Source organism: Dipodomys ordii, unplaced genomic scaffold (assembly GCF_000151885.1).
Source record: "Dipodomys ordii isolate 6190 unplaced genomic scaffold, Dord_2.0 Scaffold57, whole genome shotgun sequence".
In the NCBI taxonomy this organism is placed as follows: Eukaryota; Metazoa; Chordata; class Mammalia; order Rodentia; family Heteromyidae; genus Dipodomys; species Dipodomys ordii.
The window spans coordinates 13,370,341-13,397,192 of NW_012267273.1; the positions used below are offsets into that span (position 1 = coordinate 13,370,341).

Below are 26,852 nucleotides of genomic sequence, written 5' to 3' on the forward strand. Positions count from 1 at the left end.
TATATATATATATATATATATATATATATACACCACACACACACACACACACACACATCTTCTCTCTTTCTCTCTCTATATGTATATATATATCAGTACCTGGCTGACTATGCTTTTTACTTTCCTTTATCAGTGGTGCCAAAATAAACCTAGGGACTTGTCCATGTTGAATAATACCACCGAGCTATATCCCCAGTCCCTTTGCTCACAGTAGAAGCTAAACTACTCTTTCTCCCTTACTTCAGGAGACACAGAAAATGAAATGTCACAGAAATGACATTTGTTTGAAGAGTGAGAGACTGAAGCTGTCCCTAGGCCATTCTTAAAAACATTTAAAATTGCCAGGTGCCAGTGACTCGTACCTGAATTCCTAGCTACTCTGGAGGCTGAGATCTGAGGATCACGGTTCCAAGCCAGCCTGGGCAGGAAAGTCCATGAGACTCTCATATATAATTAACCACCAAGAAAACCAGAAGTGGTATTGTGGTTCAAAGTGGTAAAGCGCTAGCCTTGAGCAAAAAAGCTCAAGGATAGAGCCCAGTGCCCAGGCCCTGAGTTCAAACCTCATGACAGACAACAACAACAACAAAACAAAAACAATCATTTAAAATTACTGATAGATAGTAGGTGGTAGAAAATACCTTACATTTTCTTTCTTCATCATTTCGTTTCTTTTTAATTGAAAATGAACTACATCCCATTCTACAATGACCTGAATAAACATTTGTTCAAATCAGAATCCAGTAGTGGTAGAAAAAAACAAGCCTACCACAGACCCTTCCCCCAAACGGGGCAATAAAAAACAAATAAAGAACCTATGTCATTATCTTCCTTCTTCTTTAGTCATGTCAGAAATAGCAAATGTAGAACCTACAAGACAAATTGTCTTCACCTTTTAATGATGCTGGAGGCGACAAGTTTCTCAGCCGGACACCACTTACAAGATTGCAGACTTCTTCAACTCCATCATCTTTGTTGAGGCCAAATACATTGAATTCCCCTGTCGGTTTAGTGAGATTCCCTATGGGGTTAAGACAGAAGAAAAGTTGAGAGTCATTATCCTGTCTTCAAAACTCTCATTTTCCTATAAACTTTTGGATGGAATATACAAAAGAAAGGGAGGGTAGAGATGTGCATTGTTTTGTCAAATATTTTGCAATGCTCTGTTCTATGTAAAACTGCTGTATGAAAACCTAAATTTGAGTTAAAAAGTTTTTTATTCTCATGAAACTGTAACCCCTCTGTACAGTATCTTTACAATAAAAATATATATTAAGGGGGTAAAAAAAGTTTTTTCTTCCCACCCACCCCCCAAATAGTATTAACTGTCAGTGTTTTCCACAGCACATAGTTTTATAGAAGTTAGATCCATAATGAATTTAGGTTACTTCTCATAACAGAGTGATATATCTTGTATGCACATTTATATACCCACATTCAAATAGAAACAAACACATTATATGGACTGAACTCTAATTAGGACATGGCTACTACCAGAGGGTGTGTGTGTGAGACAGACAGATAGGCAGTCAGGCAGGCACACACTCACACACACACACACACACACACACACACACACACACACACACACACACGTAATTTAGAAAGAGAGAGATTTTTGTTTGTTTGTTTTTGTTTTTTTGGGTCCGGTTGTGGGGCCTGAACTCTGGGCTTAGGCGCTGTCCCTCAGCTCTTCAGCTCAAGGCTAGCGCTCTACCACTTGAGCCACAGCGCCACTTCTGGTTTTTTTCTTTTTACTTATGTGGTGCTGAGGAATCGAACCCAGGGCCTCAGGCATGCAAGGCAAGCGCTCTACCACTGAGCCACCTTCCCAGCCCAGAGAGAGATATTTTTAAATGGTGAGGAAAAACTACTTCCTATTAATTTGGCCTCCTGGTACTCCAAAATGCATTCATTACCTGTTCCTCCACACATATAATATTTGGTAGCTGCAAGACACTGTGAGAAGTAAGGTAGAAATACAGTGGTTAACATCTATAATTCTAGCTACTGAAGAAGCTGAAATCTGAGGACTGTGATTGGAAGCTAGTCCAGGCAGGAAAATCTGTGAGTCTTATGTTCAATTAAATGCCAAAAAGCCAGAAGTAGAGCTGTGGTTCAAGTGATAAAACAGCCAGCCTTGCACAAAAAAGCCAACCAAGAGCACTAGGAGTTAAGCTTCAGTATACACACACACACACACACACACACACACACACACACACACACACACACTATAAAGCCAAATTCCTCATCTGAAGAGATCAGTCATGAATTCAAAGAGCAGAACAACCAGACAAATGAGTAGGCATAAACAGTAAGTGCCAGATACTGTATATCAATAGAGTATGTATTTATTAAGGACTTTAAATACATCATATCTTATGAAGGCTACAAGTATGAATATGCATGCTTCCAGCCCTCCAGATACATGAAAGCTAAGAGGACTTACGTACAAATACCAGGAAGCATGACTAAGAGCTAAACATCAAAGAGTAATGTGTTACCAACACATAGGATTATTAATTCAAACTTGAAGCATTCAGAAAGCCCTCATGGAGGAGAAAGAGGAGGAAGTATATGGCTGCTCTTTAAAGGATGAAGAAATATGCCAGTGGAAAGCAGAGAAGAGATCTGGGCAAAGCCACAGGGGTCTTCTAGGGAAATGTGAATCAACCAGCATGTGGCGAGTACAGTGTGTTGAAAGTACAATGTATCAAAAGTACAGTGTGTCAGAAGTACAGTGTGTCAGATCCTGGTGGACATGAATGTGAAACACTACTTTGTGAGCCCTCTAGGGAGAACATTTAACATCACACTGCGAAGACTGGTCTTTATTCCTTAGACCACAGGTTTCTGAAGAGGCAATTATTTGTAACCCAACCAATCTGTTTAGAGGCTGCTATTGTTGGATGTGGATCATCTGTCCAAAACTCATGTGGAAATTTAATTCCTCAAGTCATATGGTCATGATATTTGGAGATTAGACTTTTGGGGAAAAGTTAGGATTAGATGAAGTCATGAGTCTTGGTTTTTCATGGTTGTACTGAAGTATTTGTAAGAAAAGGGAGAGATATTTAAGTGAGCAAGTTTGCTCTGTCTTGTAAGACAGGGTTACTAGTGTGAGCCACAAGCATCTGACTAGTTCTTTTCTTAATTGAAGTGAAATTCACAAAACATACAAGTCATCGTTTTAAAGTATCTAATTCAGTGGCAGGTATTGCATTCATAATGTTGTACAACCATCAACATATCCCTAATTTCACACTGTTTTTCAATGCTTTGGGAGACTGAAGGATTTTAAGCAAGGGAAGAATTGCTTGTTTTTGAAGCACTCATAAAAGCACTGAATAAATGTTTGTTGAGCCAATATTTACATATTTTCTTCTCTTAGTTAATTGGTTAATGGATTAGGTAATAAATCTTTGAGTCTAAAAATAACCATTATAGGGGCTGGGAAGGTAGCTCAGTGGTAGAGCGCTTGCCTTGCATGCATGAGGCCCTTGGTTTGATTCCTCAGCACAACATAAGCAAAAAGAAAAAAGCCACTTCTGTGGCTCTGTGGCTCAAGTGGTAGAGCACTAGCCTTGAGCTGAACAGCTGAGGGACAGCGCCCAGGCCCAGAGTTCAGACCCCTCGACCAGACCCAAAAACAAAAACAAACAAAAATAACCATTATAGCAGTAAAAGTCTATTAATAATCTGTTCTCAATTGTAATTCTAATTTGGTCAATTTGGTCATGGAAAGCCATTCGCTCCCTCCCTTTCCTTCCTTCCTCCTCCCTCCCTCCCTCCCTCCTTCCCTTCCTTCCTTCCTTCCTTCCTCTTTCTTTTTCTTTCCTTCTTTCTCTCACTCTCCTTCCCTCCCTCCTTCCCTTCTTTCCTTGCTTCCTTCCTCCCTCCCTCCCACCCACCCTCTCTCTCTTACCCTTTTCTGCTCTTTTTTCTTTTTTTCTGCTAGTGCTGGGGCTTAAATTTAGGAGCTGGGCACTGTCAAGCTTTTGTGCTCAAGGCCAAAAGTCTACCATTTGAGCCACAGCTCCACTTCTGGCTTATTTGCCTGTGCTGGCTCTGAACTGTGATCCTCAGACTTTACCTTTTGAATAACTATGACTATGCTTGAGCCATTGGCACCCTACAAGAATTGTTTTTGTGTTGTTTTTAAATACAAGTTGTAGTTTTTATTTTCTGGTACAAGTTTGTTTTATTTTATTTTTTTTGTGGGACTAGAGTTTGAACACAGGGCCTTCTACTTCCTTGATTGATGCTCTATTACTTGAGCCATGCCTCGAGCATTGCTTTTTACTGGTTAGTTTGAAGATGAAATCCTGTGAATTTTCCTGCCTAGGCTGACTTCAAACCATGAGCTAAGGATCATGGCATCCTGAGTAGCTAGGGTTGCAGGTATGAGCCACTGGCATCTGAATACTAAGATGTTTTTCTAAAAATTCCAACTAGCCTCCTTCAGGCCATCACACCACGCGTCATCCTCTATAGTATAAGAACCACACTGAGCTAACAAGTTCTGGAAGGTAAGTGATCTTACGCTGTAGGTGACATATAAGTCCTTCTTCAGTTCTAACTCTGGCCTTAAGATATTTTCCAGTGTTCTGTCATATCTATTGTAGGTTTGCATTCTTTGGCCCAGTTCAGATTGCCCCAGGCTATGTTAAAATTGTTTTTTGTTTGTTTGTTTGTTTTTTTACTATTTCTTGCCTCTCCCAAATGCTCTGACCACACAGAATTAGCCTATGGAACAGTCCTCATTCTTATTTTTCTCGCAGATGGACCAATAACAGAAGCACATTGTGGGAAAACACATTATTGTGAGACTTACTGAACATGTTATTCCAGGTCACATTTGTCTTTTCCTCAGACTCTTTTTGTTGGAAAAGGAGAATTCTATGATTGTCGAGGTTTTTTAACAATTCTTCACAGTAATATGGAATTCCACAGCTTCCCTCTACCAGGTACCTGAATTGACAACAAGGAAAACTGTTTTTGTCAAAGAGCCATCTTTTAATCAGAGCCAGTGGCTGGAGCTTGTAATCATAGTTACTTGGGAGGTGTAAGTTTGGGGATCATGGCTCTAGACCAGCCCAGGCATCACATTAATGAGTGTCTGTTATCCCAGCTATGGCAGAAGTACAATGGCCAGGAGCAGTGGTGAGGGTCTGCCATCCAGGTGACTCCAGAAAGCCCAGGTAGGAGGATCACAACTCAGGCTGGTCAGGTCATAAAATGAGATCTGACCTAAAATGGGATGAGGCATGGTTCAAGAGGCATAGTGCACAAAGCCCTGAGAGTTCATTCCCCAGAACCACCAAAACAATGTCTTTTAGGAAGGAAAGTTGAGTTTTTCAATACTTGAAATTACTCTGCTTTCATTCTCCATTTATTTGTTTGTTTTAAAGTTTTGGAGATTTTTTTTAAAGTTTTCACATATTTATTTATCATTATTATTCTTTTTTTTCCCCTCTTGCTGGTCCTGGAGCTTGAACTGGGTGCTATCTCTGAGCTTTTGTGCTCAAGACTAGTGCTCTACCTATTTGAACCACAGCTCTACTTCCAACTTTTTGTGGTTAATTGGAGATAGAAGCCTCACAGACTATCCAGCCTGGGCTAACTTCAAACCGTGATCCTCAGATCTCAGCCTCCAGAGTAGCTAGGATTACAGGATTATAGCCATCAATACCCAGATTAATTATCTTTTAAAGTACATTTCACTGTTAATTTAGATCTCTAAGATACCACACTGGCCAGGCACTGGTGACTCATACCTATCTTAGCTACTTAGGAGGCTGAGATCTAAGGATCTAAATTCAAAGCCAGCCCAGGCAGGAAAGTCTCTGAGACTCTTATCTCCAATTAATCAAAGAAAAATTCAGACGCTGGTGCTGTGCTTCACGTTGTAGAGTGCTAGCCTTGTGCAAAAGGATCACAAGGACAGTGCCCAGGTCCCAAGTTCAAGACCCAGGACTGGCCAAAAAAAAAAAAAGGTACCATGCTAAGTTTTTACAAGTTAGTGAAAAATGTCAAATTATGTCTTCCACAGAACTCTAACTACACATAAATTAATTATATAACAAAACAAGTTATCAAGTATCCAAATATTAAGTTAAATGGCTTAACAGAAATATAAAATTACAAATGTCTGCTAAAATCACTAGCAGAAACCCACTTTTATGTTTATAAAAGAGGTTAAGAAGAGAATGATAAAAATCATAATTCAAATAACATGTTTTTATTTGAATATAAATTGATAAACAATTTCTATTAAGGGATAAGATTATAAGAATTTAAATTTTTTTATAAATTGTTTTACCTCCAGCATCACCTCTACCTTTAAAATATATTTACTAGACATAAGAGCATGCTCTACATGTTCTGCTCAAGTCAAACACAACACTTTAATAAAAAATTGTGATATCCTCTATCAGTTTTTTTTCTTTTTTTTTTTTTAGCCAGTTGTGGGGCCTGAACTCTGGGCCTGGGCACTGTCCCTCAGCTCTTCAACTCAAGGCTCCAAAGCCAGGTGAAAATGACTGTGTTTAATTGAAATGATGGATTCAAAATTTGATATATATTGACAGGTAAACACATCTTCAGCAGAAGTTAGAAAGGGAAAAATGAACCCAGTATCTATAGTATAGTACCCTTGCTTCCTCAGCATTCCAGCTTTTCCTTTAATGGTGATCTACTTGGAACCATATATCTATGGAGATCAAAAGCTTGCTGCACATAGTACATAATAGACCCCTCCTTGGTTTTTTTCACTCAACAGTGTACCATGACCATACCTCTATATAAGTAGATCTTTCTCACTTCTTCTTATTATACATGACTCTGTTGGATAGATTCATCCTAGTTGTTTATATTTATCCTCTTAGGGATGAACATTTGGATTTTTTTTGATCTCTTATTCACACAAATTATGCCTAAAGACTTGGTCTATATATTACTTTGCATTTTTGTCAATGTATCTTGGAAATAGATTCCTAGAATTGTGATTTATAGATTGAAAGGTAAATGCAGATTTATACACATATATAATGATATCACTCTATATGTATATCCATATGTGTATTTATACAATTTCCAAGGTTTAGTAGGGAAGCTATGTGGAAAAGATGAGCAGTATCTGTCCTACCAAGTATAATTTAATGTCCTCAAATGATAGGACAAATGTAAGTACCAAAATAAGCATTTCAAGATACATACTAAGGAATTTAGTACCTAGATTTAGGACCTAGATACCAGATTTCAGTAAAGAAACAAATCACTTACGCATCCAGCTCTTTGGAGATACTGCTCACATTGAGATCAATACAGACCTTGTTGCGGATGTCCTTAGGCTGCATTGCACCAAGGATAACATAGGTGGTGTTCCTATTCTTCATTATAGCACTGGCAGATGCACAGGGAGTGTCAATGAAGGGAGACAAGGCCATAATAATGAAGATGGGAACACTTTGGATGAGCCTCTCCATAAAGGTCCAGGAGGCTATATCTACAAATTGGGCCTCATCAATGATGAAAATAATCCTTTCTTCTTTCACCGTCTAAAAAAAGTAGAGAAAAAGAATGAAAAATACTGTAAGCCTTCAGAGTTTATACTTGTGTATGGGTAAGCTTGCATATCCATTGTGTTTTGTGGTTTGCTTATGATTATGAGTATGTTCTAGACAAATGGGATCCTTTTCTTTTTGATAACTTTATATTAATTTGGGTTACACTGACTTAGAATTTATAGCAATTTGTATATCTGGTTGAACTGGGTTCTTGGATAAAACTTCATGGAATGAAAATCAAAAAAGAAGAAAGAGAATGAAGGAAAGAAAAAAAGAAAAAAACATTGAAAGTTTGGAGTGTAATTATTCATAGTATGTAATAGGTCCTGGGTTGGATTTTCAGCACCAAAAGCAATAAGGGCAAATTTGTAGGATAAAGTTGTCAGGATACCCACAAAAAGTCAAGTCATTTTAATCTGTTGACAGATGGAGATATCTATTTGAAATTTGTTTGGCCTACAGATACTTATTAGCACCATTGGTTTGAGGATAGACATACAGTGGAGAGGGAAACTGATCTGATTGTGGCCTGGCTGGCAGTTTATGCTGTTCTTTTTTGGACTATGATATGTATCACACTTCAGACAGATTGTGTTCTTTTTCTTGTATAGACTACAACTAGATTGAATTATTTATTCACTGAAGAAACATTTAGTGTGCATAGTTCTAGGTACAGAGGATATAGTCTTTTTGTTGTTGTTGGTGGTGGTCATGGGGTTTGAACTCTGGGTTTGGGCACTGTCCTTCAGCTCTTCAGCTCAAGGTGAGTGCTCTACTGCTTGAGCCACAGCACCACTTCCAATTTTCTAGTGGTTAATTGGAGATAAGAGTCTCACGGACTTTTCTGCCTGGGTTGTCTTTGAACCGTGATCCTCAGTAGTTAGGATTACAGGTATGAGCCACCAGCGCCCAGCAGGATATAGTCTTAAAATACAGACTTCCCACTGTCCTGTCAGTCATTTGCAAAGCAAGACCTTCCTAATAAGTGAGTGGCTTCATGTGGTTCCTTTAGCCCATATTTCCCTCTGCACTATTTTAATAAAAAACAAAGCAGCAGAGTTTATTTTAAAATGATAAGGCAAGTATCAAAAATGTTACCACTTGCTTTATTATATATATGTAACTATTTTTATAGCCTATCAACAAATATTTAACAATTCACTAGGCCCGAGAACATTTCTTCAATGGGAAAAATAGCATTACATTGCTCTGTGTCTGACTGATATCTTTAATAAAAAGATGGGGCAGATAGAGTTTTAAGCCTGAGAGTATGTCACAGTTTTAGAGCACTTGCCTAACATGTATAGGCCCTGGGTTTAACCTTCAACACTGCAAATTAATAATAACAACAATTTTTAAATGAAATATGTCTTAGTCATATGAAGGAGAGGGAGGGGCAGAGGGGAAAGGAGAGGAGAGGAGCTCATATTTGTGGAGTGTTTCTTATGGAAGGGATACGGAATTAAAGGGGTACCTAGCTCATAGATACTATTATTTCCTCCATGGGTACATAAAACAAAAGCACAGAGAAGTTAAGTCAGTTAGCCTAAGGTTCTTATGGTAGCAAGTAACAGGTCTAGGGGTTTGAACCCCTGCATAGTAACCATTTTGTGTACATGAGTGTTAAAGGTGCTGGGGATTGAACCCAGGGCCTTTCATATCTGTACAATCCTTCACACTGAATTATACCCAGGTCTCTTTGATGTCTCATACACAGAATGAGAAAAAGAGGGCCAAAAGAGGTTAAAGTCCCAAGAGTACTTCTTGGGGGCTCCTTTTATACCTATTTAAATTCTAAACAGACATGGCTCAATATTTGGAAGGATGGAGGAGAAAAGTACTTGGGCCAGCTGGCTTCATATCCACTTGCCCCCGACCCCTTACATTCTCCCCAGCATGGTGTGATCCGCAAGAACTCTTACTTTCTCTAAGATCTTCATAAACAGGGCTTCCAAATGCTTTTGTTTTCTTGTGGTGCTCATCTTGGAAATCTCCCGTGAAATGGGAAACTGTACAAAGAATTTTGAGAATATTGAGTATAGGAAAACAGTGAAAGGAACCCTTAGCTGTGTGACTCTGGGAAAAATCACTTCACTGTTGCCTGTCAAAATCCTCAAATGTTGGGTTGAGGGCATGGCTCAAGTGGTTGTGTGTCTGCTGAAAAGCATAAAGCCTTGAGTTAAAAAAAAAATATTGCCACAGCCAGTAGCTTATGCCTCTAATCCTAGCTACTCACAAGGCTGAGATCTGAGGATTATAGTTTAAAGGCAGCCCAGACAGGAAAATCCATGAGATTCTTATCTCCAACTAACCACCAAAAAGCCAGAAGTAAACTTTGGCTCAAGTGGTAGAACACTATCCTTGAGCAGGACAGCATCTGGGCCTTGAGTTCAAGCCTTAGTAATGGCATAAAAATTATTCAAAAGCTAGATAATGCATAAATTGTCCTTTCTGGCTTTAATTTTGTCATGGAATCATTGGTGAATTACTTAGTGCAACAATGAATTGTACTTAGTGTAACATAGTATATTAAATATAACATTAAACTTTTCAATGAACTAGAGTATAATGGAAAAGCTTTAGTCATGCCTAGTGATTTGGAGGAATTCTCACTAAAAAGATAGTTGAAACTCAAGGATGAGCATTTCTTCAAGTTAATTTTGTCTCAGCATCTGTTCAAGAGAGAACAAGGCACATCTATTTCTCTATTGGCAGGTTTTTTGTGGGAGCAAAGTGACTGTATCCTAGAGATCAGCTAGGATAGTATAGTATAGGTATGTTGGAAAGGTGAGAAAAACACAAATTAACAAGTGGCCATTTGCAATTTTTAGTGTCTCAAGAATGTGGATACAGTGGCTAGGGATCGCAGTGGTAGAGCTCATGCTTCATATGTATGAGGTCAGAATTTCCATTCCTAGCAGCACACACACACACACACACACACACACACACACACACACACACACACACACAATGTGGTTGTATTTTCAAAGAGGATTAGAACCTTACTACTTGGATGCCCTAGATGAAAAGTAAAACAGATAACAAAGCCTGAAGAGACCAAGTCATGCTGAGTACTATGGCTCAAACCTGTAATAGTAACTACTTGGAAGTAAAGATTGGGGGATCATAGTTCAAGGCCAACCTGGGCAAAAAGAAGTTCTCAACTGATGGCTGGTGGTAGTGAGTGATACTCACTTGTCACCCCCAACAACTTGGGGAAGCAGGAGGATCACAGCTCCGGCCAACCTGAGCATAAAGCAAGACTCTCTCTGGAAGATAAGCAATGCAAGAAAGGGGTGGAAGCATGGGTCAAGTGGTAGAGTGCTGGCCTAGCAAGCAGGAAGCCCAAATTCAAATCCCAGTACTGCCCTCTCAAAAGAGAGAGGAGAGAGGAGAAAGAGAGAGAGAGAGAGACAGAGACAGAGAGACAAAGAGACAGAGACAGAGAGAGAGGGAGGTGATAAGTTATAAAACATTGGGTCATTGGGGAGGAGGGTAGCTGCCATTGCCCCATGATCATTTCTTGCAGAAGTCTAATACTAGTTACCTGAACATGGAAAATATCATTAAGAAGACAGTGGAACTTGTCATCCAACAGTGTCTTGACTTTACTTTGAAGGTTGCTCTGTCGTTCTTTGTAATGTTTACAAGTATCCAGACCAAGTACATTAGCCATGAGTATCTGGATAGTATAAAAATTTTGATGGAAGCTGACCTTAGTCAATGCAATAGCAATAGTCCTGTTCATGAGACAATCAAGAATCAGAGGAGAATTTTAAATATGTATTCTAGAGATAATAAAGGCTCAGGATATCTTTGACCCCTCCCATTTACCTATCTGGAAACTAAGTCTTTGTTCTCTTTCAAGCCACTAAATTCTTAATTCTGGATAATTTAACTAAGCTATCCCCTGCTTTCCTTTGCTGAACCCCAAGGGTCAAAGTCCTAAGACTCTGGCCTCTACACAGTAGCATGCCACTTCTTTTCCCTGAATGTCATGACTCTCTGAAGACATCATATAAGGAAACCATAAGGATCTAGTTAAATGCAAATCTTTCAGCTGGGGTCATAGCTCTGATGTACATAGTATATTTGTCCAGCATGCATAGGGCTCTCAGTTTGCTAGGCTCTGACTAGAAATCTACCCTCCACCAATAAGTAGGTGAGAATTCCCTGCAGACTCAGAGCTGTGCCTCCTCTCCAGGCCTTTTGTTTCTGCTCAGCCTGGAGTGGTTATCACTGCTCACCATCCCAGCTCTGCTGTTCAACTGTAAACCTTGGCTCAGGTTTGGCCTCCCCTGATGCACCAAGGTTGAGCCCAATATGCCTCCCTCACCCTTCTCTGAGCTTCCAAGGGTACGCTTATCAAGTCTGAATCTGTGTCCTCCTCAGACAATGTTTTCATTGTTCTCTCTCCTCTTCTAGAGAGCTCTTTGAGGGCAGCAGACAGATATTGTTCACATTCAGGTTCTTGTACTTGTTATATGCTGACTTATGTCCCCTCCCCCAATTTGTGTATTTAACTTGTAGCCCCTAACATCTCAGAATGCCGCCTAATCTGGAAAAAGGGTGGTCACAGAGTAATTACTTAAGGTGGGATCGTATTGGAGTGGGCTTCTAACAAATATGACTGGTGGTCTTATAAAAAGGAGAAATTTGGATTAAGAACACACATGAAGATAAAAAGCAGAGACAAGGGTGATGCTTCTACAAACCAAGGAAGAACAGACATTGTTAGTCAACTACTAGAAGCTAGAGGAGAGACATGGAACAGATTCTGTCTCATAGAGCAGAGAGGGAACCAACCCTTCTAATACCTGGATCTCACAAAATATGAGGCACAAACCTTTTCTTCTTCTTTTTTTTTTCTTGGTCGGTCCTTGGGCTTGAACTCTGGGCTTGGGTGCTGTCCCTGCACTCGCGCTCTACCGCTTGAGCCACAGTGCTACTTCCCGTTTTCTAGAGGTTTATTGGAAATAAGAGTCTCACGGACTTTCCTGCCCGGGCTGGCTGCCTATGATCCTCAGATCTCAGCCTCCTGAGTAGCTAGGCTAACAGGCATGAGCCACCCGCACCCGGTTTGAGGCACAAACTTTCTGTTGGAAGGCTAGGCACTGTGGATCATGCTTATAATCCTAGCTACTCAGGGACAGAGATTGAAAGGATTGTGTTTCAAGAAGCCAAAAAAAGGCAAAATATGGGAAAATACATCGCAACCAATGAAAAGCTGGTGTGGCAGAGCTTGCCTGTCATTCCAGTTACACAGGAAGCTTAAATAAGAAGATTGTGGTCTAGGTTTACTGGGATAAAAAGTGAGACTCTATCTCAAAAATAAGAAAAGCAAAAAACGTTGAAGTTGTGGTAGTGCATCTGCCTAGCAAATGAAAACCTAGGACCACTGCAAAAAATAAATTCCATTGATTAAGGCACCTAGTTTATGGGATTTTTACTAGCAGCTCTGGTGACTAAATACAACACTTCACAGTTCCTGCAACATAGTGGTAATTTAATAAATGAATGAACGATCTCTTCTGCAGTTTGATTTTGTTTGTTTGTTTTTTTGTTGATCATGGGGCTTGAACTCTGGGCCTGAGCACTATCCCTCAGCTCTTCAACTCAAGGCTAGCAATCTACCATTTGAGCCACAGCAGCTCTTCGAGATTTCTGGTGGTTTATTGGAGATAAGAGTTTCATGGCTTTTCCTGCCAGGACTGGCTTTGAACTGTGATCCTCCGATCTCTGCCTTCTGAGTAACTAGGATTATAGGCGTGAGCCACTGGTGCCTGGCCTTCTTCCACAATTTGATATTTTGAAATGTCTTTCTCAGGCTTGACATTAAAGATGATAGAAATTAGCTTAAACAAATACAAGGTTTGTGTTCCTCTTGTAGCTTTTAGGTGATGTTATAACATTCCTTATATATGAAAATAAACATGCGGAATGTACATTAGCTCTGCCTTCAGAGAAAAATCCAGAGGCTTGTCACTCTCTACTCTGCTCTCAGGACTAAATGGTTCAATTCCCTGTCAGCTGGCTGGATAAACTTGTGTCTCTTCTGCAAGCCCAAACCCACTCTTGATTGCAACATCCATGTAAATTTTGTTCTGAACACGCTTGCATATTAGAATTGTTTAGATAGTTTTAACAATATCCAAGCACCACTTGGCATTAAATTAGGACTTTGAGGGTTCAGTCTAGGTTCTCTTTCACTTAATTAAAAATGGTGAACTATTCAGCACAAAGGTCAGGACACTCAACAATTATAGATTGTGATTGTTTACAAAAAGTTATGTAAAGGAGAAAAACATCAACATAAAGGAAGCTTTTAAGATGATTCTGGGATTCTGAGTTCACAAGAAAGAATAGTTTCAATACACTTACCTGTGGTTCTCACCTTGGGCTAGATATTCAATTTCCACAAGTATTTGGCTTTTCCCACATCCAGATATACCCTCATACATTAAGATTTGGCTGCAGTTAGATATCAAAAATTCCTTCATTGTACACATGAAGTACTTGATCTCTTTTTCACGTCCTGTTAATTTTTTTAAAAAAGGAACTCATCAACATGAAAATATTCTTAACAATGCTCATTAAAATTTCATTTCAATATAATATAGAATATTGAGATTTACTGAGGATGTAAAACATGGAATTAAGCCAAGACTTTTTAATCCTAAAGCTTGTTTTCTGTTCTCTTTTCTTACAATACATTGCAAATAATCAGTAGATTATTATATTAGAATGTAAATTTATTAAAGTTAGAGCTTATTTATTTATTTAGTGCTGGTACTGGGGCTTGAAATTAGGTGCCTTGCTCTTTTCTTCAGTTTTTCTGCTTAAGGCTGGTACTCTACCACTTGAGCCACACCTTCACTTCTGACTTTTTACTGGTTAATTGAAGATAAGGTCTCTCAGATTTGTCTGCCTAGGACTGGGCTTCAAACATTAACCCTCCTATCTCAGCTTTCTGAATAATTAGGAATTCTGGTGTGAGCCACTGGCACCCGGCTAGGATTAATTTTTTTATTCCAAATCTATGATGAAGAAAAATCTTTTATGAGTGAAAACTGCATTTGTCTCAGGTACTAGATATATTATTGTTGACAAGAAAATCCAATTTACCCTCAAAAATCATGTTTAGAAAAGAAAAAAATCATGTTTAGATTGTTTTTATCATAAGGGCAACCTAAATAATTAGTAAAATATTTTTCTGATTATGAAACTAACACATAGTCGCTGTAGAAAACTTAGAAAATAAAAAGAACAGAATAAGAAATCCCTCACCTATCATGGGAGTTATGTTCCAGAGACCACAGCGTTAGGTGAAAATCCGTGAAGTAGCAGCTTTACATTTATTTTATTTTATATATATATATATATATATATTTATTTATTTATTTATTTATTTAAGGCTTTACAAACCCTTCCCACTTTCCTATAAACCCTTCCCACTTTCCTATAAACCCTTCCCACTTTTCTATAAACCTTTCTTGCTCTCTTATTAACCTGAATTAACATTTTTATATTTTTCATATAGTTTAAAATTTTTTAGGCAAAAATAATTAAAATCATAAATATTATATAAATACCTACACTGCAAAATCCCATGATATAGCGAAAACTCTGTGATACAGAATCAGATATATATATATATGCATACATATATACATACATGTACATATATACTCATATATATATATATATATATATATATATATATTTAAACCTGCAATACAGTGAAGCCTCAATAAGTGAACCCTGATATAGTAAGGGCCAACTGTAACTATGGGTTACAACCTGATCACTATTATTTTTGTGTTTTTAAAAATACATGTAACAGGATGCCCTACCTTAAGTCTGAAGGTTAGTTCTTAATCTTTGAACCCTGAGTAGACAGGAAGGAGCTGATTTCAAAGTAGTGAACAACTTCTGTCAAAGAGCTGGGGGCTCTTATAGACCAATTACACCTTTTTTGCTCCATACAGGGCTATGGAGGGCCAATCATGGATAGAGCCCATACACACTCAGGTATTACCTAATGTCTTTGTTGAAAACCAGCATCATTTTAGAAACTGAGCCTGTGTGCTTTGCTTTGCAATGTACATTTCTGGGCATGATTCAGTGAAAACTACTTTGTAGACTATATTGCTTTTTTTGAGTAAAATATTACTCCCTTCCCTTCCCTCCCCTCCCCTCCCCCTTCACTTTCCCTTTTCCATTTTCCCTTTCCCTTCCTCTTCTCCTTCTCCTTCCCCTTCCCCTTCTTTAGTTGCTTTTTAGATAGGGTCTTGCACATTTTACCTTAGAACTTGCCTTGAACAGTGATTTTACCACCTCCATTTCCAAAGAAGCTGTGAATTACAGATGTACACTATCATTCCTGGCTTGTTCTTTGAGGTAAGGGTCACTAACTTTTTTGGGGTGAGGAGCCTCATTCTATCTTAACTTTCTAAGAAACTGAAATTACAGATGTGAGCTACCAGGTCCCACTTAAAACATTCCCTTTTAAAAAAATGTATTTAGACTTTCAGTTCTGTGAAACTTGTTCATTGGAATGTTAAGTGAACTTTAAAGGCTGGAAACATGGCTCAGCACCTGCCTAGCAATTCTGAGGCCTTGAGTTCAAACCCTAGCATCTCCATAAATAAATAATGAACAAACAAATGAAATGAGTTTAAGTCAATTTATCTTTAAATATATGTATGTTATTTCTATCTAAGCAAGATCTTAATATCTGGGATTGTTATAAGCCTTTGATCTTAAGAAAAACAGTGTTCATACCTTATAATTTTGTTATTACAGTTTTATTTACAGGAGCTCTTTTAATAGAAGGGTAATTTACATACTGTCAATTTCTGGCAATGTGTTTATGGCTATTGCATTAAAGAAAAGTTCTTGAGCTTGATTTTTACCTCCCCACTGGTGGAATCAAAACTCACTACTTACCCAGCAAAGGGTAACCTTCATTTCTGTTGCAGATGAGATACGCCATACCAAACATGCTGAAAAAAAAGAAAAACATGTTTAGATTTAAAATAGGAAAATATTAAGAGCAGGACTGACTAGTTCTTAGTCCTCAGAAAGCTCCTTTTCAGTATCTAACAAGAGTCTGTCCCTTGACTCATGGGTTGCCAATGTCAGAGGAGAGAGAAGGACAAAATCTGCTTGGTCAATAAAGCCTAAACAGCATGCAGCTGTTACTGTGGCACCTGACACTATTCAGTAATTGTTTAAGAGTGTGCATGGGTAGAAGAGATCCCTTTTTTCTCATGGATAGTGGTGACAGTGCTTAAATCTAGGCCAGAGTGTATACACTTGCCCACTGCATTAGCCATCTCCTGAAGGAGCCCCTTAGAACCAAGCACTCCTCTGTACCACCATATAACTTTGCTATTCCTCGCTTGCAGTACATATCAAAATCTTCCATGAAAGTAACTTTGTATGTGCTGTCAATGTTCCCAGAAGGAACCAAGCCCTGTTCATGTTTGTATGCGTATTTCTTCACTTTTCTGTTTGTTCCATTACTAGGGCTTGAACTCAGGGTCTTGTGCTCTCGCTTGACTTTCTTGCTCAAGGCTAGTGCTACCACTTGAGCCACTCCTCCATTTCTGGTTTTTTTTCTGCTAGGGCTGGTTGCTAACCGCAATCCTCAGATCTCAGCTTCCTAAGTAGCTAGGAACACAGATGTGAAGCACCAGTGCCCAGAAATTAATTTTTCTACACTTCTTTCTGCAGAGATAGCACACACACACACACACACACACACACAGAGTCTAAAGAGTGAGGATTTTTGGATCAGATTAGTCCTGGGCTTTTGTAGTTAACTGACTGTAGAAACAGCCCCACTAATTCACCCAACTTGTATCTGTGCCCTTTGGTGCCTACTCAGCAGTACTCTCCTGCCCTGATCCCAGCCTTGTGAATGTTTTAACCAAAAGACACAAGATATGAAAGATGGCTTGAAAATTTCTTGTGCAGGGCTGGGAAGATGGCTCAGTGGTAGAGCGCTTGCCATGCATGCCTGAGGCCCTGGGTTCCATTCCTCAGCGCCACATAAGCAAAAAGAAAAAAAGCCAGAAGTGGTGCTGTGGCTCAAGTGGTAGAGCGCTAGCCTTGAGCTGAACAGCTGAGGGACAGCGCCCAGGCCCAGAGTTCAGGCCCCACAACTGGACCAAAAAAACAAACAAACAAAAAACAAAGAAAAATTCTTGTGCATTGGACCAGCTCTCTCTTACTCTTCTGATGTTGCCATGGCAACATACTTAATGGAGGATGAGATACACAGAATCAAATTTCCCTAGCTATTTCAGCCAAACTGCCTAGTTATCTCAGCTCATGCTGTCTTGGCTCAGCAAATAACATGCTGACTATCGGACTCATGAATAAAACCAAGGTGAAATCATCCAATCCAGTTAAATTCAATTGTATCCCATATATTTGTTGGAAAAAGGGTTTTGTTTGCATGTGGAACTGAGGTTTAAACTCAGAGCTTCTTACTTCTAAGGCACACCTTTATATTTGAACCACACCTTTACATCTTTTTGTGCTTTAGTTATTTTTCAGATAGAGTCTTGAGTTTTGTCAGGGGCTAGCCTCAGATCACAACAGCTTCCTAGGTGGCTGTGATTAAAGATGTATGCTACTGTTTCTAGCCCTTATCGTTTTATACCACAAAGGTTTATGGTTGTCTGTAATACTACATTATTGTGGGAGTTTGAGTCTTGGCTCCATAGCCTATTAGGGATATGACTATTAAAAATCATTTTATATCTCTGAGCCTTAGTTTTTAAATTTATAAAATAGTCATATTAATAGTTTCTACCTCATATAGTCAATCTGAAGAAGGAAGGAAGATAAATGCCTAAGATTTAAATGCTCACTCAAAATTATCATCCATCCATTCACTCAGTCAATTAGCGATTATGATGCCCTATGTATGCCCAGTCAGGTAAACAGTAAAGGCTCTCTGAACTACTAACTGTAACTACTAACTACTAACCTTTCAGACCTAGATTCTAGCTTGTTAATAGGGTAACAATTTTCTACTTTCATCTTCATTCACACAGCCCTTCATTTATTCATCATTAAGGGTCTACAAAACGTGCTAAACACTGACAATATAAGAGTGAAGAAAAAGTAATTTATGGGCTGGGTAGGTGGCTCAGTGGTAGAGCGCTTGCCTTGCATGCCTGAGGCCCTGGGTTCGATTCCTCAGCACCACATAAGCAAAAAGCAAAAAGCCGGAAGTGGCGCTGTGGCTCAAGTGGTAGAGCGCTAGCCTTGAGCTGAAGAGCTGAGGGACAGTGCCCAGGCACAGAGTTCAGGCTCCATGACTGGACCCCCCCCCCAAAAGTAATTTATATCCTCCTCAAAGAGCTCACAGTGTAGTAAGGAAAAAGCATATCAAGGTCAATAGTTGGGATACAGAGGTTGGGAGTACAGCTCTGTAGTAGGTGGGTAATTAGGATGTGTGAGGCCCTGGGCTTGGTACTGATTTCCCTAGGACAAAATAATTGTGATATAGGGTGCTGAATTCTCTAATAGAAGCCTGGGCTATACTGTCTAAGATGGAGTCCAGAGCCATTCTTAAAAGGATTAGATTCTTGGGCTGGATTTCAAAAATTGACTGACTGGAGTATGCTGGGTGAGGACAAGTCTCCCCTGAGTAGAGGGGAGATGGAGTTGGAAAGGCTACCTTGTAAAAAATTTGAATGTTATTAAAAAAAGAAATTGAGTCCCACCCCCAAAGGCTTATACCTATACTCCTAGTTACTTGGGAGGCTGAAGTTTGAGGGTTGTAGTCTGAACCCAGCTGGGGGAGGAAAATCCATGAGACTCTTATCTCCAATTAACTGCCAATAAAAGAGAAAAAGAAAGAAGGAAAGGAAAGAAGGAAGGAGGGAGGAGGGAGGGAGGGAGGGAGGGAGGGAGGTAGAGAGGAGGGAGGGAGGGAGGGGAACTGTGTGAAGAGAGTGCTAGCCTTGAGTTAAAAAAAGCTCAAGGACAGCACTCAGGTCCTAAATTCAAGACCCAGGACCAGCGCGCGCGCGCGCGCGCGCGCACACACACACACACACACACACAAAATAAAATAGAAAAAAACTATGGAAGCGCTGGATGCTGGTGACTCATCCTAACTACTCAGGAAGCTGAGATGTGAGGATCTTGGTTCAAAGCCAGTCATGGCAGACAAAGCCTGAGCGACTCTCATCTTCAATAAACCTGCAAAAACCCAGAACTGGAGTTATGGCTCAAGTGATAGAGCCTCAGCCTTGAGTGAAAAAGCCAAGTAGAGCAAGAGGCCCCAAGTTCAAACCCTAGTGCCGGAAAATAAAATAACAGAAGGATTCTAAGCTCTAATGACATCCACACATCTAAGCTAGGCTTTTAAGAAGTATATTTCAGTATAACCTAGAAGTGGGGAAATATTTTCTTTTAACCCTATCAGTGCTTGGGCATACTGTTGGCATAATCAGTAGGTATTGGATGGCGATTGGTTCTATCTGGATGTAAATAGATATAAGTTGGGTGATTCTCTGTTCTGTTCATATAACCCTTTAAGAGTCCTCTTCAGCTTATCAGCCCTAAAGGAAGACTTGGCTTTTTCACACACTATCTAGTAGCTTCACAGAATAGTGTAGACTCTTGAATGGGTGACCAGTTGTTTTGCTATCACAATTCCCACTTGTTTCCTAGAAAAGACTGAAAAACCAATGCCCACACTCACACTTTCTCATTAAGGCCCAAACACTGATAAATTGGTCCAGAATCCCCAACACCTTTCATAACTTTCTTTGGAAGCTCTTTAAAAAAGTAGGCCGGTAGGTTGCTGCCATTGTAGGTGACAGAGTCACAGGTCACGATTCCGGGGTAGTACATCATCATTCTGGCAGCTATGTTGACTTTTTGACCAATAACTATAATAGGAAAGAGAAAAGTCAAAGAATGGGGGTGGGAGACAGGGGAAGCTGGTAAACTGAGAATACTCCCCAAATGACATTTTGATCTTTATTTTATCCCTCAGAAGTGACACTTAAGTTTGGTCTCTACTACCCATAGTCAGATTTGCCAGATGCTGGTGGTATTTGCCAGATTACATTCCTATAATCTTAGCTACTCAGGAGGCTGAGATCTGAGGATTGCAGTTCAAAGCCAGCCCAGGCAGAAAAGATCCTGTGAGACCCTTATTTCCAATTAATAATAACTCAAAAACTGCAAGTAGAGCTGTGTCTCCAAATGGTAGAGTGCTAGCCTTGAGTAAAAGCTCAGGGATAGTACCTAGGCTCTGAGTTCAAGCCCACAACTAACCAAAAAAAAAAGATTATGTATATATGCTGAATGAACCTTCATTTGGTGATTTCTCAAGAGGATGACAATGGGACTTGAAAGGAATGTGTATGGAGGATTGACCTAGGAAATTTTAAGGGACAATATCCCATTGTTCACAGACTCTGGAGTAAGACTCCGGTGGACAGGATCAAAACCCAGCTCTGCTTCTAACTACTATATAAATTAGTTTATTAGTCTACCTCGGCTCCCTAGTCTATAAATGAGGATGGCAATACTACCTATCTCAGAGGGTAGTTTATGAATATTAATAGGTTAATGCGAATTATAGCTTTGAACCCTGCTGCATTTTTTTTTGTCGGTAATGAGGCTTGAACTCTGGGCCTGGACGCTGTCTCTCAGCACTTCAGCTCAAGGCTAATGCTCTACCACTTGAGCCATAGCACCACTTCAGGCTTTTTCTGCTGATGTGGTGCAGAGGAATTGAACCCAGAGTCTCATGCATGCAAGGCAAGCACTCTACCACCGAGCCTGCATTTCTGTTAAGCTCTCAATATTACTACTAAGTATGAAGTGTTATACTTCAACACTATTCCTGTGACTAAGCTTTTCTCTTTTCTAAGCAAGCACTATATTACTGAGATATACCCCTCTTCTCCAGCCAAGGTATTCTTTTTAAAACTTGAAAAATAAAAAGAACAGAAGGCCATTGTTTTGGACTAGTCTTCTATACTGGGTTCTAAGGAGTATGAGTAAAAAATCAAAATGAAATCACCCATGCTAAAGTTGAATGTAATGAAACTAAGTTGTCATCTCACCTCCAGAAAAGTCCGGGAGGATACCAGCCTATTTCCAAGTCAGGATAGTTTTAATTGGCACAGTAATGAAGTTCTCTCTGCTTTAATCCTTATGCAAAGAATGGTAATCTCAAATAATCAATCAGTGATTTTCCTTTTGTTCTGTCTCCTAGTCTTGGCCTTACAAGGAATCTAACTTGGAAATGATCGATTTTTGTTGTTGATGTTGTTGTTCTTTGGTTTGGCTATCTTTGGTCTTTTCTCTGTCTACTCTTTGAAACATTTACTTTATCTTATGGAAGGGCTATCCATTGTTGTAATATTGGCCTTTGACAAACATTGCTTATTGTGGGAACTTTTCATACTACATTAGAGCATAATGGTAACCTATGGCATATCCCACCTCCATCCTCCCTCCCATCTATTCTCCAACCCAAATTGCTTGGAAGAAAATCTCAGACATTGCATGATTTCAGACACAATTGTTAAGAGTAGGCACATAGGTAGATAGGAATAGGAATTTAAAATGCCTGAGGCAATAAGATTCTATTCCCCTTCTCTGATGGCCCACACCTTGGACCAATGGCTATATATTCTCCTTCAAAACATACTCTTCATATCAAATTTATGCCTGTATCTTGAGAGCAAAATGATGCTTCATGACTTTCCACTGGCCAGGCTAAACTGGGAAGGGCAAAGAGGATAAAAAGCACAGGGACCCACCTTTACCTTCTCAAAAGCCCAGACATATATAACTTCCATACCTGGGCAGTCACCGAACAATTGCCAATTGATCCCAAAGTGAAGGGCTCAATTTCTTATCACAAAATAATCCCATCTGATTGGATAATAAAACCCCAGACCCAACAACTTTTTGACAGTTGACCTTTATCGAAACTGCCCAAGATATAACTTAGCTTTGCTATAAAATCATTCCTTGTTATCTTCCTACTCTTTGTGGTTCATTTGTGGCACCATGTCACAGCATCCTAATATTCAATGTTGCATCCAAAGGACTAAGGAACATCTGAAACATCCCAAACATCACTAAAGTAATTATTCCAGTGTGTCAAATGTAGTCAATATTTTAGAAATATATTATTGTTGAACATCTTGAACCCTAACAGGATGAAGCAGAAGATTATACCTACTTGTTGCTATTCCTTTGAGAGTAGAATTATTTTTCAGAAATATCAATACTCATAGTTTTAAAGAAGCATTCCTAACCTATTTTAGGAATGAGCAGAAGTAAATATTTAATGTTAACAGGAAATTATTGCAACAACCTTTGAATTCCATGAGAATCGAGCACCTCCGTAATAGGGGTACCTTTAAACCTGGGAATCTAAGAGAACTGAATTGTTGTTTGAATATGAAATGTCCCCCACTGATTCATGTTTTAGGGACTTGGTTAATAAACAGCTGACTTTTGGAAGTGATTAATCAATTATTAATCAATCAATTATTAACATAAAATTATTAAATATTAACCAATTATTTATCCCTTATATTCATAATATGATGGTATTACTGGTTAGTGGTGGAACTGTGGAATGTGGGGACTTGTTTGGAGGATGAAGATCACTGGGGGTGCATTTCATCCCATGGTTCACCTCTTTTGCTCTCTGCCTCCTGTCCTTAGTTGAGCCATTTTTCCCCACCACATACTCCTCACCACAATGCTGTGCCTCACCATGCGAGGCCCAGAAACAACAGAGCCAAGTGACCATGGACTGAAACCTCTGCAACCATGAGCCAAAGTAAATCTTTCCTCTTTCTAAAATGGATTTCTGTCAGTTATTTTGTCATTATAACAAAAAGTCTAAAGCATCAACCACTGTCCTAACAAACTCCATTTTGTCTCTCTCACTTGTTCTTTCTCTTTGATTAATTTCTTCTTCCCTTATCTCTAACTCCAAGAATGGTGAGCCTTGCAGGTCATCTCATGACAAGAACCAAAATTGCTTCCCAATCCCATCCCTAAGCAATAATCATTTTTCCCTGGTACCACCAGGTCTTTGCAAAACTAAGGCTGGGATAATGATCAAGCAGATCACTAGCTGATAGTGTTATAGTACATAAACTTTTTATCCTTGCCCTACTCCTTCCCTTATGTAATCTGAATCCATTAGCAGTACTTCGAAGATAGAGCTTGGAAAGCAACTTCCCCTATTTCTTCCAGATGTGGCTATACTGAATAAATCTCTTTTCTTCACCACCCCTGGCCAATCGGATTATCCAATCCATCTGGCCTGTTGGGAACTATGAAGCCCAAGCCCTTTGGTGGAAGATTCCAGGAACATCTTCAAAAATGTACATTTTGCAAGCACCAAGCTCTCCATAGGCAAAGCTATGTGGACTGGGCCTGTATCTCAGTCATTTCTGAATTACCCCTATATCCCAAAGCTCAGTGGTAAGCACTGATTTTGATGCTAGAAAAGAGGAGCTAAGCTGGCTCTGCGCACCTGTGTACTCATGTCTCACAGTGTGTCCAACGATCCCACAGAAGACAATCCCGCTGGCCACGCCGATGGAGACGGTACTGACACCAGGGAGAGAGTTGTGGGGAAACAAAGGAAGAAAATAAGTATTTAAAACACAGAGAACATGATCAGAGTGGGGGAATGAGGAAAAGGTTAGGGAGGTGAGGGAAAAGATTTTCAATAAGTAATTCTTCTACTCTTTGAAACCAGTTTAAGGTAATGGCACATGAAATGGAAGGAGGGACATGATGTGGAGGAGGGACAAGTTTGAGGCACAGAACCAAGTCCTTAATTCTTTTCCTTCTTTTCTGTTCCCTGCGCTCCATCTGCTATTTCTATAAAAGGGCCAGAAACCATTGTGTGGGATCACAGCCAACACTCACTGGATCTTGTGGACCTGAGAGCAGAAGTCAAATATATCCACAGCACTCTCCAAAGCATGAGTGACCTCATCAGGTGCCTTTTCCCCAGGGAAACCAAAGACGCAGAGAAAGGAGCAGCCCTGTAAGAGAGAGTGGGCAAATACAGCTAGGGGACCTGAGCCTCCAACTGGATGAGCTGGAGACACTGGGCCACATCAATTGTCACTTTTTGAATCAGATGTCATCATGACTTCTTTCTCATCTATTTTATTTTCAGTAAGTGTGTGTGTGTGTGTGTGTGTGTGTGTGTGTGTGTGTGTGTGTGTGTGTGTGTTGGTCATGGGGCTTGAACTCAAGGCCTGGATAACTGTCCCTGAGCTTTTGTGTTCAAGACTAGCACTTACCACTTGAGCTATAGCTCTGCTTCTCATTATTAGGTGCTTAATTGGCAATAAGAGTCTCATAGACTTCCCTGCCCAAGCTGGCTTTGAACCATGATCCCTAGAGCTCAGCCTTCTGAGTAGGTAGGATTACAGGCATGAGCCACAGGTGCCCAGCAATTTATTTCAATAAAGTTTATATAACTTATAGTGCATCATTAATATTAGGGCTTGAGCTTGAGCTTTCTTAAAGGGCAGGACCAAAGAGACCAAAGTCTTATGCTCCAAGGTAAGAAGTCTAAAGCAGCACAAAGTAGTGGAAACATTCCCAGCTCTGGAATTAACAATTCTGTGATCAAACTGCCCAGTAGCAGCTCAAGACCCAGAGATCAAGCCCTAGTACTACCCCCACAGAAAAATCAAAATAATAACAAAAAATTCCAGAATTTCTGTCTTTCAGATGGAGATGAGTGGTACAGTACATGTTCAGTATGCATGAAATCCTAGGTAGAATACCTAGCACCTGAAAAAGATTGGAAGGGAGGATGTAAGGAAAAAAGGAGAGAAAGAAGAGAGGAGGAGAAGAAAGGGAAGGAAGGAAGAGAGGGAAACAGGAAGAGAGGGAGGAAGAAAGGGAAGGAGGGAAAAAAGAGGAAAGGAGAAAGGAAGATGGAGAAGGATGAAGGAAAAAAGGAGAGAATGAAAGAAAAATATAAATTCTGTTTCTCAGGTCATTTCTCAGGAAAGTTGGAGAAGTTAATTTTCACTTTTTAAACTTCAGGTTATCAATGGATAGAAATATGGAGCTTCCATTTACCTTCTAAAAATTTCATTTTTGAATAAAAAGAATGAGTGTCATCCATTTTAAAAATGACTTTGCAAACTATAAAATGTATTTCAACTAGTTATTATTCATAGGAAAGAGGGTTCCACTAGGAGTTTTCTTGGCACAAAGCTAGCTGTTCCAAGCAAAGATTAAATGGTAAAGCTTGGCATTCTTAGCATCAGCTCCTTAAAAAATGACCTGTCAATGCTGTTGTTGTTAAGAAAAGCATGACAGGCTAAAAATTTTGAGTGTCTACCTGTCATTCCAGGTGAAATGCAAAAGAATACTAAAATTACTAAAATTTTTTATCCTCTTCAAAAATAATTTGATCAGGGACTCCTGGCTCCTGGGCCCCTCTCTACTGAGAGTTTATATTCTAGTTTTGCTTTCAATTAACTTGCTGATTTATTATTATTATTATTAATAATTTGATCAAGTGTTAGATCCTAAAAGCACTGAGCTCTACCTTGACATGAAGGGCAAAGCCCTAATTCTTGGTCTATGTAAACACTGAAGGGCATATCCTCAGAGTACCAGCATGCATATTTGCACTGCTTGGTGTGTCCAATGGCATGCCAAGGTGAGCCCAGACCAGAAAGGCAACAACCTGGCTTTAAATCCCAGCCACCTACTGATGGATGATTATGAATAAAACTCCATCTCCTGTCTCTACATCCACTTCAATAACATGGAGATAATAGCTAGAGCACTTCCCTGAGTCATGAGGATGAGATGAATTAATATATGTAAAATGTTGAGGACAATGCTTGATAGGTGGTACTTGCCACGTGCACCATGTAAACCGTTACTATACAAGAAAAAAAGAGCTTCTTGAGATTTCTAGGTTAAATTTCAAATGGTCACTTCTCTCCTTCTCATCAGTGCTTTACCAGTAATGCTATTATCAAAGGAATTGACAGATTTCTATCTCTGAGTCCATATTTACCTTGTCAAACATGAAGACTTTGTTGATCTGGCCTCGGAAGACCTTCAGGACAGAAGTGATGTGCACACAGGCATCCTGGATGGCTGGCCCTATGACTTCTGCTTTGTCTTGTTCTTTAAACATCAGGTTCACAAACACTATCGTCACTGGTCGAAGCTCAGATAAATAACCCCCTAGCTGTTTGTCATCAATCT

The 26,852-nt window shown here is 39.5% G+C and overlaps 1 protein-coding gene across 2 annotated transcripts in view; it reads right to left on the minus strand.

Annotated features, from left to right (window-relative positions):
• Window positions 1-26,852, minus strand: part of Adcy10 (adenylate cyclase 10 (soluble)) — a 73,437-nt gene that overhangs the window by 23,975 nt on the left and 22,610 nt on the right. For both annotated transcript variants that reach the window (XM_013021767.1, XM_013021768.1), the window contains exons 8-18: window positions 26,659-26,850; window positions 24,528-24,646; window positions 24,127-24,203; window positions 20,305-20,494; window positions 16,524-16,579; window positions 13,956-14,109; window positions 11,122-11,314; window positions 9,494-9,580; window positions 7,288-7,562; window positions 4,838-4,974; window positions 893-1,021 (exon numbers count right to left, since the gene is read on the minus strand). In XM_013021767.1, the coding sequence (XP_012877221.1) occupies window positions 893-1,021; window positions 4,838-4,974; window positions 7,288-7,562; window positions 9,494-9,580; window positions 11,122-11,314; window positions 13,956-14,109; window positions 16,524-16,579; window positions 20,305-20,494; window positions 24,127-24,203; window positions 24,528-24,646; window positions 26,659-26,850 (1,609 nt within the window). The remainder of the gene's footprint in view (window positions 1-892; window positions 1,022-4,837; window positions 4,975-7,287; window positions 7,563-9,493; window positions 9,581-11,121; window positions 11,315-13,955; window positions 14,110-16,523; window positions 16,580-20,304; window positions 20,495-24,126; window positions 24,204-24,527; window positions 24,647-26,658; window positions 26,851-26,852) is intronic.